Here is a 14,369-nt window from a genome sequence, read left to right on the forward strand (position 1 = left end):
TGGAATGGCTACATTGTGTTTCCATTGTGTTTGTACTTGAAGTCCAGCTAGGCGCCATTTAGGCATTTTGGTTTTACCTGCTAGAAATCCTATTTGGTTGGGAAAAATCATGTAGAAGTGTTTGTTATGTGCATAGAGGTGTTGAGGGATGCTTCAAAAGTTGTCCCCCCCGGAAAAGGGGCATTTCCACTTCCACTTAAAGTGTCCTATGTGGTGCCTAGTGGAGCCTAGTAGCATCACAATAATAAATTACTATGCATTGTTTCATGTGCCACAACAGCTCAATCTCCCAAAATCCAATGCAAAAAACCTAGTCATTCAAACTTGAAACAAAGCCATGCCAAACACCCACTTAGTCAGTTCAATGTCTTAATATTGTTTCTTTATCAGTCAAGTCTATTTATATTAACTGCTTCATGCTTCATTTGCACTTTGCAGTTAAGAGTGGAAGATATTTTACTTCGAGGGCTCAAATGGAGCAAGCTGCTTGATCCCCACAAAAAGGGCCAGTGGTGGTTATCAGGGGATGTTGTCTCTGAAACAGATAACATCAAAGAGGTTGCCAGCACCATAGACCGTGAGGTTCTGGAAGCCCAAAAATTGCTGCAGATTGCAGCTGCACAAAGAATGAATACAGATACCAGGAGGGCGATTTTTTGTATAATAATGAGTGGTGAAGATTACATGGATGCTTATGAGAAGCTTCTAGGTTTGGGTTTACCTGGGAAACAGGTTAGCATATTTAAACTTCTCTTATTTATTTTGTTTTTCTTCTATATTTTGTAATATATTATGGCATAAATATGCAGGATAGAGAGATCATGAGAGTCCTTGTTGATTGCTGTTTACAAGAGAAAGTATTCAATAAGTACTACACTGCTTTGGCATCTAAATTGTGTAGCCTTGACAAGAACCACAAGTTCACTTTACAGGTATTCTTCCTTTGTTGGCTATATGGGAATACTCATGGTCATATCATTTATGAAATAAAATTAGGATTATAATTTGCTAGGTATCTAGAGATTATATCTAATCCTTGATTTCCTAGGTCAAATTCATTGGTGCATATGAAGTATGTATAAAGCAAAATATCTGTTCTGGTTTAGCATGGAGTCAAGTTTCTCTGCAAGATCTAATCAAGTATATGGTCAATGCTTCAAAATTAGAATTTTAGTCTGAGGCAAAATACAAAGGATATGGATATTCATCAGAAAAAAAAAAAATAATAATTATAAAGAAAACTGTTCTGGTGTACCATGGAATAAGATTTTTGAAGGTTCCAATCAAATATATTTTGGTATCTTTAGGATTAGGGAGTTAGAATTGCAAACATGCCAACTGACTAGTTAGTAAGGTCTCTTGCTGAGTGTAGTGGATACTTGGCATCGAATTCTGCCTGCACCAGGGTTGGGGGTTATGGGTTTGGGGAATGGGAAAACCCCCCATTGTGTAGCCCCATGAATGAAGTAATAAAAGAATTAGAATGAAGCAAATTAAACAAATAGGAAGCATGGGTAGAAATATTTTCATGTTTTTGGATCTGGGTTCATGGTTTAGGGGGTTTGATGTCACTAATGCAAAATACCTGTTCTGGTATAGCATGGAATAAGGTTTCTGCAGGTTCCAATCAAATGTATATCGGTAGCTTTAGAATTAGAAAGTTAGAATCACAAAAGTGCCAACTAGCTAGTTTGTGAGCTCTCTTTGCTGGTTGTAGCAGAGACTTGGGGTTGAATCCCACCTGTAACAGGGTTGGGAGGGGGTAGTGTATATCAAAGAAGACAGAAATATAGAATGACACCTCTTGAGGAAAGGTCGGAAGTGGAAAATGAAGAGGAAGAAGAAGAGGTGATGTTGGATGAGACCCATGAGGTTGAAAGGAAAATTGATTTGGAATCAGTTATCAATAAGGAGGTGGAGGTGAGTAAAAGGTTGGGTTTATTCTCCTTGGGTGGAGAGGATTTTGCAAGGGAAGCTTTTATGGAAGTGGAAGAAAACTCCAAGGGGCCTTTGAAGGACAACAAGATGGATATATTGAGTTCTGATGTTCCTATTATTGGGGTGGCGGGGGGGGGGGGGGGACGGAGATCTTCAAAGTGAAGCACAGACATCACAAAGTAATGGAGTTTTTCGGGTAGCGAAGCAAGTGTTAGAGAAAAATGCGGACCTAGAGCTTGAAAGGATTAATGAGATTCATGGAGAAAGGAAGAATTGTGAAGATCCTCCTAATGCGGTTAAAAGGTTCAGACATAAAAAGCTTAACAGATCTGTGCCAGTGCCAAAGGTGTTTGCTAGACTAGACTGAAGGGGGACTTTCTTGGGGTTGGAAGTAACAAGAGGATCAAGAATACAAAAAGAGTTGTCAAGAAAAAGAAAGAGACTTCTAACTCTCCCGATGGAGGATAGGGGAGGGTGTGTTTGGTGTCTTTGGGTAGGTGGTTAAATTAGTGAGGTTGTTTCTGTTTTGATCTTTGGGAAGGTGAGTTGGGGGGTCAAGTCTGTGGTTTGGTTGTGATCAATTTTGGTAGTTTGGGTGTGGAGTGGGGTGTTTTGAGTTTCGCTTGGGATTGGGTTTGGTGTGGGGTGTTTGGAACTGGGTTCATGGTTTAGTAGGTTTGATGTCACTTTGGGTTTGGTAGCATTCCAGGTTTATGCATTGAACCTGTTGCCTTGACCAGTTTTGATGCTTGGGCAAGAAGACGACTTTTCATAAAGAACTACAACTAACTACAACTTCCAGTATATGTTCCATGATGACATGGAACATGTTGATAGCTTCATCTAGTCCTGTGAGGCAAGAATAATACTTCTGACTTGCTGCAGAAAAGAAGGCCTAATATGTGCCTCTCTCCTCACATGTTGTGCTATGCAAAGGTTGTGGTGAAACCATCCACCATTTATTGATATCATGTCCTTTTGTGCTTTGTGCTTGGGAGTATTTCTATTCTCTCTTTGGTTGCAGGTGGGTTCCCCCTCAAGATGTGGTATGCTTATTCAATCCCAACATTTTGAGACAGCCAAAAATGAGAGGAAGAGTTATGTGGATGGCAGTAAGGGCAGCAGTGGTGTGGACTTTGTGGGAAGAAAGAAACCAAAGAATTTTCAATTATAACAGTAATACAGTATATCTAAGGAGGAGCTTATAGAAGGTATAAAGGCAAGATCTGCACATTGGGTAAAAGCTTTCGGACTTTTTCGTTGTTTCTCAGTTAATGAGATAGTAAGATCTTGGTTAGAAGTGGCACAAATAGATAGAAGGAGAGACATTGTATGGATTGGAAAGCCTCAACTGAAAACAAATTGAAACTGAATTTTAATGGTAATTCTATGGGAAACTCAGGAAGAAGGGCAGGCATGAAGGGAGTATTCAGAAATCATTTGGGTATGATGGTGGGCTTATTCAGGATCAATTGGCTTTGGTCACTTAGTTAGAGCTAAAACTTGGGCATTGCTACAAGGACTGAGGCTAGCTAAACAGCTTGGTTTCAAAGATTTGGAAGTGGAAGGGGACTCAAAATTGGTCATATCTTGGACAAGGCAATTAATTTTAGCACCTTGGGGTTAAGGAACACTTTCAGGGAGATAGATTACCTATCAAGAGAACTCAACATCAACTTTAGCTGGATTATAAGAACTACAAATGGGATGGCAGATGTTTTAGCAAAATAGGAGGTTAACAGACATACTTTGTTTTGGGCAAAAGTGTAAATCTGTATACCTGGGTTGGTTGGAGTGCTCCAATGTTGTACCAAACTTGATTAATATCTTAATCTAATGGATCTCTTCTGCTGATGAAAAAAATAAAAAGGTACTTTCAGAAAAGTCAAAAGTGCAAAAGAGTAAATTTGGGATCTCCAGATCTCACCAAGATGCTCTCAATGTAACTCCCTTCAGCACATTTCCTGTTAGACTACTCGTAGCTTCCATTGTGCAAATAAAAAATGTGAAGACAAAGGTTCTGGATGCTGAACTGTTAGATTCTGGGAGGATCCGTGGTGGGGAGAGCTGCTTCTTTGCCAGATATTCCCTAAACTCTTTTTTCTTTTTGTTTACCTGAGAGAAAGGTAACTGATTTGATTATGAATAAAAAGGACATGTACATTAGAGGATGTACAAAGTGGACAATAGTTGTTGACTGACAGCTTCATTGGAGGGATCTGACTATGAACAGGAAGGAGGGTAACAACATGATGGGATTTTCCCAAGACTATTACATTTTACAATAGTAGGGTATCCCCAAATTATAAAAAAGGGAAAAATACTAGAGTTACCCCCATCTCTTTCTGCTTTTGCACTCCAATTGGGTTTCATCATGGGGTTTTGGACTCTTAGGGGACTGTATTTGGGAATTGAAGTTTAGGATGGAAAATGAACCATGGAAATGCTTCTTTCTGAATTTTACTTTATAATAGAGCCTTCTTTATTCATATGACAATTTTCCACATATCCTACGATTTTGTTGGTGGATTTTTGAACTGGTAAGAGGGTTAACCTGAGGATGACCTCATAATCAATAAGATCATGGTTTAGCTATTTAAGGTTCTATTATGAATGGTGGTGTTAGTGTTAGTGATCTCCCCTCATTCCCAGTTGGGGTTACCATAACCTAGGTGAGCATAAAAGGGGAGAGAAACAAGTATATTCAATATTACATGCATAATCAAGTTTTCTTAGGTTGACAATTTCTTAATAAACCACCAAGGCCATGGGACATGGCAAAAATTAAGTTTACAATCTAATTATAACCAAAAAGCATCTTGTAAATTGAAATTGGCACAATAAAAGAGAAAACTAGGCAATAACATGAGAAAATCAGGGCATTCAAGTTCATTCTTGTGCTTTCCCCTAGATATTAACTGGATAGGACATACTTTCTCCATTGCTTCCCTTAGGCATAGTTTGGGTACTCAAGACAGTAGGGGTGATCATTCTTGGCCCAACCAGGCCCAACCCTCAAATTTTCGGGCTGGGCTTGGGCTCAACACTTCAGGCCCACCTGGGCTTGCAATTATATCTATATTATATATTATTATCTATTATATATAGAAATATATTTTATTTTATATTAAATGTTTTATATAAAAATTTAATATATATTATACATATTCGTGTGTTGAGTCTGTTGACACACTATTCATGAGTGTTGTCCCAACTCAAATAGGAGAGAATAACTTGTTCTCTAGGTTTTTTATCCATTTATAGAGGAAGACAAGGCCCTCATTCCTACTCCTAAGCAATGTGGGACTTGGAGCAACACTCATTGTTGAGTGTTATAAATACACGTGCACATACACATACACTCAATAGTGAGTGTTGTCCCAAGTCCCACATTGCCTAGGAATTAGAATGAAGGATTTGCCTTCCTCTATAAAAGGACTTGAAATTAGTTCTTGATGATATTTGAGTGGACAAACGGTGACTGGTCAATCTTCTTCCTTTTTGCTTCTCTCTTTAACTCCTTACTCTTCTACACTTTTTGCATAAAATGACTTATCAAAGCCTCACATTTTTTCTGTATTTTCTCAGATTTGGGACTTTAATGAGTTAGAATAGATTAGGGAAAGATTTTAATTCAGAGGACAAAAGGGTGTGGTCAGCAGATCGAAAAGCTCAGTTCACAGTGAAGTCTTTTTATAATAAATTAACAAAAGCCCCAGGGCCGGATGAGTTCACAATGGCTTTTTATCAGGACTATTGGGATATTTTGAAAGATGATCTTTTGCGGGTGTTTGAGGAGTTTTTCAGGAGAGGAATTGCTAATCCGGGTGTGAACTCTACATTTATAGCCTTAATTCCAAAAAAGAAAGATGCTTCCCACCCGAAGGATTTTAGGCCAATTAGCTTGGTTAATAGCTTGTATAAGATCATTGCAAAAGTGTTGTCTTTGAGGCTGAAGAAGGTTTTGCCAGATATCATTGCACACTACCAAGGAGCTTTTGTGAATGGAAGACAAATTACTGATCAGATTTTAATTGCTAATGAGAGTGTGGAGAACTTTAAGAGGGATAAGAAGGGAGTGGTCTGTAAGTTGGACTTGGAAAAGGCTTATGACTTGGTGGATTGGGAATTTTTTAGGAAAGTTTTGACTAAATTTGTGTCCGGAATTGTCATTACTCAGTGCTAGTGAATGGGACAGTGGTAGATTTCTGTCCAGCCAGTAGGGGTATAAGACAACGAGACCCCCTTTCTCCTTTCTTGTTCATTCTAATTGTGGAGGTTTTGGGGAAACTGATTCACAGAGCAGATTCTAGGGGGCTTATTAGAGGATGGAGAGTTGGGAGGGTGGAAACCCCCCTTACTTGCAGTTTGCTGACGACACGATTCTGTTTTGTGAAGGCGGTAATGTGAGCTTTATCAGGAATTTGAAGTCGGTGATACAACTGTTTGAGCAAATATCCAACTTGAAGGTTAACCTTGGGAAAAACTGTGTTGTGGGGGTGAATTTGGAGGAGGGAGAGATCAGGGAGAGTGCTGAAGTGCTGGGGTGTGAAGTCTCAGGGTGGCCTTTGAACTACTTAGGGTTGCCTTTAGGTGATAATCCTATGAGAGAGAGCTTTTGGAACCCGGTGGTGGAAAGGTTTGAAAAAAGACTGGTGTCATGGAAAAAGAACTACCTCTCTCTTGGTGGGAGAATTACTCTTATTAAGGCCACGCTTGCTAATTTACCTATCTTTTTCCTGTCGGTGTTTAAAATCCCAGTGAAGGTTGCTAATAGATTGGAGAAGTTAATGAGAGATTTCCTGTGGGAACCGGGAGAGGAAAAGAGGGATCATAGAGTTAGCTGGGAGATAGTTTGTAGGAGTAAGACATGTGGTGGTTTGGGGCTTGGGAATATTAGGAGAAGGAATATGACTCTGTTGGGAAAGTGGTTGTGGAGATTCCCCTTGGAGAAGGAGAAGCTATGGGCTAGAATAGTGGCAAGTATTCATGGGATGGAGCATAATGGATGGGACGCTGGAATCAGAGCTAGGACCACAAGCAATTCTCCTTGGAAAGCCATTCATGACCTGCTACCAGTTTTCTCCCCTAATATTAGGTATGATTTGAATTCCGGTAACTCCATAAAATTCTGGGAACAAACCTGGGTGGGGAGTGCCCCTCTAAAGGATCAGTTTCCTTATTTGTTTGCTCTTTCTGATCTGAAAAATGAGCCAATTTCGTCTTTTACCACCCCGTCCTCTTCCACTTCTGGGATTGGGTGGAACTTGGGTCTAAGAAGGGATTTGAGGGACTCAGACTTTGACAATATTTTGAGCCTTATTACAATTCTTGATAACGTTGTCTTAGACCCCAATAGGGTGGATTCTAGAATTTGGACACCTCCCAACGACATTTTTTCTTGTGCTTCTTTCTTCAAAGTCTTAAGTCAGTCCACCAGTCCTACCTTCCCTCCTTTTCCTGTTGATGAGATTTGGTGCAGAGCAATACCTCCTAGGGTTGGTAGTTTTGTTGGGAAGCCTATCTGGAAAGAATCAGCATTGGTGATCTACTCCAAAAGAAGAGACCCAATACTTGTTTGTCACCTCAGTGGTGTGTTCTTTGTAAAGCGGATGGGGAGACTGGTTTTCACCTACTGGTGTCTTGCCATTTTGCGAGGTCAATTTGGGAATGGGCTTTGTCTCTATTTGGATGTAGCTGGAATACCCCATCAGACTTGCAAGGCCTTTTTTCCCCTTCTCTTTTCAGGTGGCGGATAAAAAGGGGAAGGACAATGTGGAGAGGACTAAGGGCTGCAGTATGTTGGACACTTTGGGAAGAAAGGAACTCCAGGATATTCTCAGAAGCTCAGAGAGGAGCAACAGATCTGAGGGCTATCATTCATATTAGGGCGGTACAGTGGCTGAAATCTTTGGAGCTTTTCACAGATTACACTGTGGATGACATGTTGAGGAAGTGGGGTGAAATTGCAAATTGCACACAGACTAAGTCAATAATGAGTGTGGCTTGGACCTCTCCACCTAGTGGATTCGTGAAACTAAACTTTGATGGGTGTAGCAGGGGAAATTCGGGACAATTGGGGATTGGGGGTGTTTTTAGGGATGAAAATGGGGTCATTTCTGCTATGTTCTCAGGCCCAATTGGAGTGGGTGACTCCCTTAGAGCTGAGATCTTTGCAGTTATGGAAGGAGTACAGAAAGCTAAGGAGTTGAACATCAGGAAACTCTTAATTGAAGGGGATTCAGAGGTGGTGATAGGGTGGCTGATTAAAGATCACAATGGCTTATGGAAGTACAATAATGAGAGGAGGAAATTCAAGTGGCTGGTGCGGGAGATGGAAGTTAAGATACTTTGGGTTAAAAGATCGGCTAATTCCCTAGCTGACGGTTTAGCTAAACAAGGGGCAGAAAGGGATTCACTTTTTTGGGCTAAGCTGTAACTATAGTGTGTTTTCTTTCTTTTTTTTTCTTTTCTTGAGGTTCTTTGTTGCTCTTGGAAGATAAGCATGTTTGTCTTCCTATTGTAAATCTTCTTTTGATGAGTTAATGAAAGTGTTATTGATCAAAAAAAAAAAAAAAGAGGATGACAGGTAGGGTTGTTCATAAGAAGACCCAAACCGACCAACCCGGACCGATCCAACCTGAGTCGGCCAGGTTATAAAAAATCATAAACCGATGATTTGATTCGGTTTCGGTTTTCATGTGTGAAAACCGAAACCGACCCGAACTGAACCGACTTAGTAGTTAGTTCCTAGTTAGTAGTTACAACCTACTTAATTACACTATATATCTCTCATCTCTATAGTGTAAGTGGACACCAGTTGGCAAATAGTACTCTCAAACTCTGCTCCCTCCACAACTGGATCCATGGATGGGCCACAAAACATTAAGGAAATGCTGGTTTCCTTTGGGAATGTAGAGCCAGAATGAACACTTGAACAGCAACTAAGTCACCACTAAGTAAAGCTGAAACCGACCCAAACTGACTCAAACCGATCAGGTCGGTTTTGCTTAACACAGGGTCGGTTTCGGTTTCAATTTCAGGTAACCCGACCAGGTCGGGTCAGTTGGAAAAACATCAGTAAACCGACCCGACCCGTGAACAGCCCTAATGACAGGATGTCCCTTGGCATGTAATCTGGAGTAAGTTTTTATCCCTTAAAAGGTGGCTTTCTTTGTTTGGTCTGCCTATCTGAACAAGATTCTTACAAAAGACAACCTGATCAGGAGGGGAGTTTCGATTGACTCACCTGTTTGTGTGTTATTATGTAATAGATCAGAAGAGTCAGCTGATCACCTGTTGCTGCATTGCAGTTTTACATACAACATATGGTGAAAATCTTTAGAATTTTCGCCATTAAAAGCTGCTGCCCTGCATCAGTGGAAGCTTTTGTATAAAAGGCTGGTGAACACATGGTCTGAGTAAGAGAGGGAAAACTCTATGGAAAATGGTCTCAGGAGCAGTTTTCTGGTCAATTTGGTAGGAAAGGAACTCAAGTCTCTTTCGAAGTAAAGGCTGTCAAGAAGAGGAAGTGTGGCAAAAACTAGTTTGGGAACTGCTATCCTGGTCATCTGCACATCTATCAAGAAATAGTGTTCCTCTGAATTTTCTCTTTCATTTTGAAAACCTTTTTATAATGATAAATGGGATAGTGGTCTAATGTTTGATTGTATTCCCCAATCCTCTGGGTGTACATGTGCCTTTTTCTCTTTTTCTCTTTTTCTTATTGAATCAATACTTTATCTCTTCTCAAAAAAAAAAAAAAAAAGATTAGGGAAAGATTCAAGTGAGGTAGGAATTTAGGGAGTGAGGGAAGTAAGGTTTAATGGGTAGAAATGACAGGTTTTTGGTTGTTCTAACTATTTTCTATATTCTTTTGCCTATTTGCTCAAATTTTGTATGGATTTATCTTGTTTAATAGGTACATGAGAAAATGTACTACAGAGAGGATAAGACAAGAAACACTTGGATTACAAAGGATAAGAAAACACTTGTTTTATTAGCTCCAATGGTGGTTTTAGATGTTGAAGTTGGAAGGCTGGTTGTCGAGGGGGGATTCTTGGTTATTTTGGGACTGGTATGGTTAATAAAGGAAATAGGAGAGGTAATTGAGTTATGAATTTGAGGCTTGAGATTAAAAATGGGTAAAGGGGTTCTAATAAAATGGGTGATGTGTGGATAATGTTGCTTTTATGGGTTGCCAAATCAAGGTCTAGGCTAATTACTGATCTTCCCACCCTCCAGATCTTTTCAAAAAGGGTAAGATTCTAAGTTAATCCAAGCCACTCATTGGGTGAGTTTCTAGATAGCAGTCAGATGAAACTTGAAGGGTGGTTGAAGCTAGGACTGGTCTTTGATGTTTATTCTTTCTGAAGTCCAATGGTTTCATCAGATGGGCCATTTGATGATTATATGATTAAATATTGGTCCAGGCTATGATTAAATAGTATAAAAATGTTTTTTTGGTCTTCCATGCGGTTTTGCATTCTATTAACATGCCATTTATGTTAATAGGTGATCTAGTTATCTAAATCAATCTGTTTATTTTCAATTTGATGATGTAAGTTCTATAGATGATTTTTGTGCTACTAATTCTGATTACTTTGTTCTATAAATATTTTATGGCCTAAAACAGAATGGAATGGTGAAACAGAATTCATATAGCTGACCCATATGGGTGGGATAAGGCTTGGATGATGATGATGGTTAACCTAGGTCCATCCCTGATACCTGGCCCAAGGCCAAGGGTAGGAATGCAACTCAGGTTGGCCCAGTTTTGCATTTTACATCGCTTCAGGCTTGGGCCTTTGGGTCGGACCCATTCAAATGTTGACAAAAGATCAACCTTCGCCCACCCAAGTTGCACCCCTACCCAAGGGCCCAAGCCTAGACTGCGCCTGAGGTAAAGTCCAAGCTAGAAAACTAAACCCAGCTTAGCTTGAGCTAAAATTTAACACTTGGATTGGGCTCAGGCTTGGGTCCAGGTGGGTTGCTTGGGATCGAGGGGGTTTACTGGGCGAGAAGTTCTAGAAGGGACATGTTTTCATCTCAATTCAGCAACCCTTACTGGAACCTCCTTCCAGGCTCAGGTTCAGCCAAAGTCATCCAAGCGCAGCTCATCTGCCCATGTACATTGTTGGCTTGAGCTACTTGCCCAAGTTGCACCCCTATTGATTTTGCACCTCTGTCTTTGTGTTTTGCACCTTCAAGTATAATCACCACCTATTTTTGATCAGTAGAAAGCCTTTATGCTGACTCATAGACTGACTAAAGGATGCCTTTTTGGACCCAAATGGTTAGAAATTTTTTTTTTGGATGAATAAATAAAAGAAATTTTCTTAAAAAGAAAAAAAAAGTTACAGAGTAGGAGGTGACAAGTTATCATGTCTGGTTATCTAACTTGAAAAGTGTATTCTCTCCCTCATTCTTTAAGACTCTTGATGTTGACATTGATGCCTTTAATGCCCTAGCAATGGAAATGTGGACTTGTGGACTGTCCCCATGCTGCCAAACTTATGGACATCTTTATCTTGTTTAAGGGTGGTTTCTTCTCACTTTCTAATACAGACACATAGATCATCATTGAGTGGATGCTAAATGAATTTGATGGTCCATGGAGTCTGCTATTTTATTAGGGTAACTAGAGCGGTAGAGCCTTACATACAAACGGCAAAGTGATTTTTAAGATGGATTCTGAGATCGTCCAATTTGATGTAGAATGATAATGGACCAATGTGTATACACCAGAATATCAAAATGCAAGATTAGATAGAAATTTAAGATGGAGAGTTAAGGACGAAAGGTAAAATATCATAACTAGTTCTATGATAATGCTGCTGAACAGAGATTTCAGTGGTAAGAAATTATAGGAAAACTAAAGATAAGGAAAGAAGTAGCTAACTAGTTACACTAGGGAGTTACCGACTAGCTTGCTGGTAAGGTACCTGGATGGTATAGCAGGTGCTTGGGATTGAATCTCGCCTTCACTGGGGTTTGGGGGGGGGGGTGTCTTGGGGGTTTGGGGAGAGAGATTGTTAGAGGCACAAGGGGGCAGGAACTACAAGTATATTCTAGAAGGAGAAGAAGGCCACCTCAGCATAAGGAAGCCAGTGCAAAGACATCTGGAATTAACTGAATCAACTTGGAGTTAACTAAATCAAACAAGTTGGCAAGTTACAATTCTGTTGTAAATCAGTTAAGGCCACCTCAGCATAAGGAAGTCGGTGCAAAGACAGCTGGAGTTAACTGAATCAGGCAAGTTGGCAAGTTGTTATAATTTTGTTGTAAATCAGTTACATTGAAGGCAAGATTGAATATAAATACAGAGGTGTACTTACAATAAGGAATAATAAAAAGATTTGATCTCTTTCTCTCTTCACTCTCACTTTCCCCTATTCTGGAGGTTATCCTCCCTCGAAGAGGATCTGAGTTGGGCAGCTACCCAACAGAGATTGTGAAATCTACTCCTAAAATTCCAATTATTTATAGTGTAGGACCTCCCCTCAAAATACTGATTTGGTAGGGGAGGCAGAGGAAGGAGCAGCCTAGGATCTGTGGTGGTCCCTGACTCCTGGTGTTCTGGTAGTGTTTTTTGCTGTTTGCAGGTCTAAGTTTTGGATTGTTGAGGTGGTGGTTTGTTCTTTGGTTACTGCCTTTGGGCAGGGTAGTGCAATGATGGGCCTGGTTTGTGGTCTGTTTTTGATGTACATAACCTGTTCTTTGGCCTGGTTAGTTTTTTGTTAGTGGGCCTTCTTGCTCTTGTATCTTTCTACTCTTGTTTTAATAACTATTTTCTTTACTTCCAAAAAGATACTAATTTTGACTCATAAAATGACTCTTAAGTATCTATTAGTAATCCTCCTATAAATTAAATAACTAAATGCAACTCCAAGATAGGCCTAGAAAATCAAAATACAAGCTCAACTTTTGTTATGAATTGATGCACTAACAGTAAAATGACTAATTACTCTCTTAAAATATTTCAAATTCAAAATATCTTGGTCTCATTGGATAGGTAATGTTTCTGGAAATCACCAAAACAAAATCAAATGAAAGTCAAATGGAAGAATTTTGGCCCCTTATAGGCTGAAAGAAATTTGACAAACTAGCAACTTCAATTTCTCTGACCTCTAAAAACTCCAGTAATGTAAAGTAGAAAATCATTTTTAATTAACTCAACTAAATTGACCTCTTCCATGTTTTCTTCCCATTTTTCATATTTTCATTACATGAAGTCTTGCAAAATTAGGGTGGTGATGATTGGAGAGGTGCTATTTATATTTGCATAGCGGTCTATGCATCCAGAGTTGTCTTAAACTCTTCATTTTTGTACTGATGTTGATGGTAATTATGAGTGAGGTTCCTAAGCATCCCCTCTGGACCCTCTTGATGGCATCTGGAAAAAATGGAAAAAGGTTGCGATTATTATATTTCATAGTTTTTTACGCATCTTAAGTGATTCTATTATGTTTTGAGTCTTGACTCTTGACCAGTAACTTTAGCACTAAAACTGAAAGAATAACTGTTTAGAAAAGGGAAGATAGAAGGAAAAGAATGGAACTATGTGCTTAATACCAGTTTCTTTGGTGTTCATGCTTTTATCCAGATTACATAAAGTATAGTTTGTAGTCGTTCCTGATTTGCCAAATGGCCAAAAAAACATGGTAGTTTCCACCACCCCTCTCCCCTTTAGAGGCTTTCTACAGGATCTTTGAATATTGTTGATAAAATGCTGAAATTCCTATATTTCATTTTCTACAACTAAACCAATGCTGTTAGCATGTATACCATGTCCTCGTTATTGTGCACAAGGCAATGGAGAGTTGTCCTACTGTTTCTCCTACACAGCTTCAACATAAAATTGTTTGTCGACACCTTATGGTTGTCTCAAAATTTTCAGTATTGCCTGTGGGACCACTTCAAAGAACTTGATTCGATGGAGCTTCATAGATCAATGAACTTGGCAAGATTCGTTGCAGAGATGCTTGCCTCCTTTACCCTCTCCCTTGCAGTCCTGAAGACTGTCGAGCTAAGTGACCCCAAGCAGTTGAGTGCCAAAAGGGTTATGCACTTCCGAATGCTTTTTGAGGCTGTTTTGGAGCTCTCAGATGCACTCGTATGGAACATCTTCACTCGCATAGCTGGAATACCTGAACTTGAGTCTCTTAGAAATGGCCTTGGGTTCTTCATCAAGCAGTATGTAGTGAATGATAACAAAGTTTTCTCTGCAAAGTTTAAGGTTGCAAGAAAGGCCCTCGAAAATGTTGCAGGAGTCCTGATGTAAGTTTTTGATACACTTTTTCAGCTATACCAAATTGTATTATTTGCCCACACATGGTGTATGCTGGGGTTGTTTTGGGAGGTAGAGGTTTGCTTCATAAAGTATTGTTACACCTCAAGTGAATCATGAAAGATTAGATTTAATGGCTTCA

At 39.6% G+C, this 14,369-nt stretch overlaps 1 protein-coding gene across 4 annotated transcripts in view; it reads left to right on the forward strand.

The window, feature by feature from the left end:
- LOC104599556 (MIF4G domain-containing protein / MA3 domain-containing protein) overlaps positions 1–14,369 on the forward strand; it is a 34,477-nt gene extending 20,108 nt beyond the window's left edge. For all 4 annotated transcript variants that reach the window (XM_019198118.2, XM_019198116.2, XM_019198117.2 and 1 more), the window contains exons 12-14: positions 439–732; positions 810–932; positions 13,838–14,369. In XM_019198118.2, coding sequence (XP_019053663.1) covers positions 439–732; positions 810–932; positions 13,838–14,221 — 801 coding nt within the window. In that variant the 3' untranslated portion in view covers positions 14,222–14,369. The remainder of the gene's footprint in view (positions 1–438; positions 733–809; positions 933–13,837) is intronic.

Source organism: Nelumbo nucifera, chromosome 1 (assembly GCF_055504915.1).
Source record: "Nelumbo nucifera cultivar China Antique chromosome 1, China Antique-T2T, whole genome shotgun sequence".
Taxonomy (NCBI): Eukaryota; Viridiplantae; Streptophyta; class Magnoliopsida; order Proteales; family Nelumbonaceae; genus Nelumbo; species Nelumbo nucifera.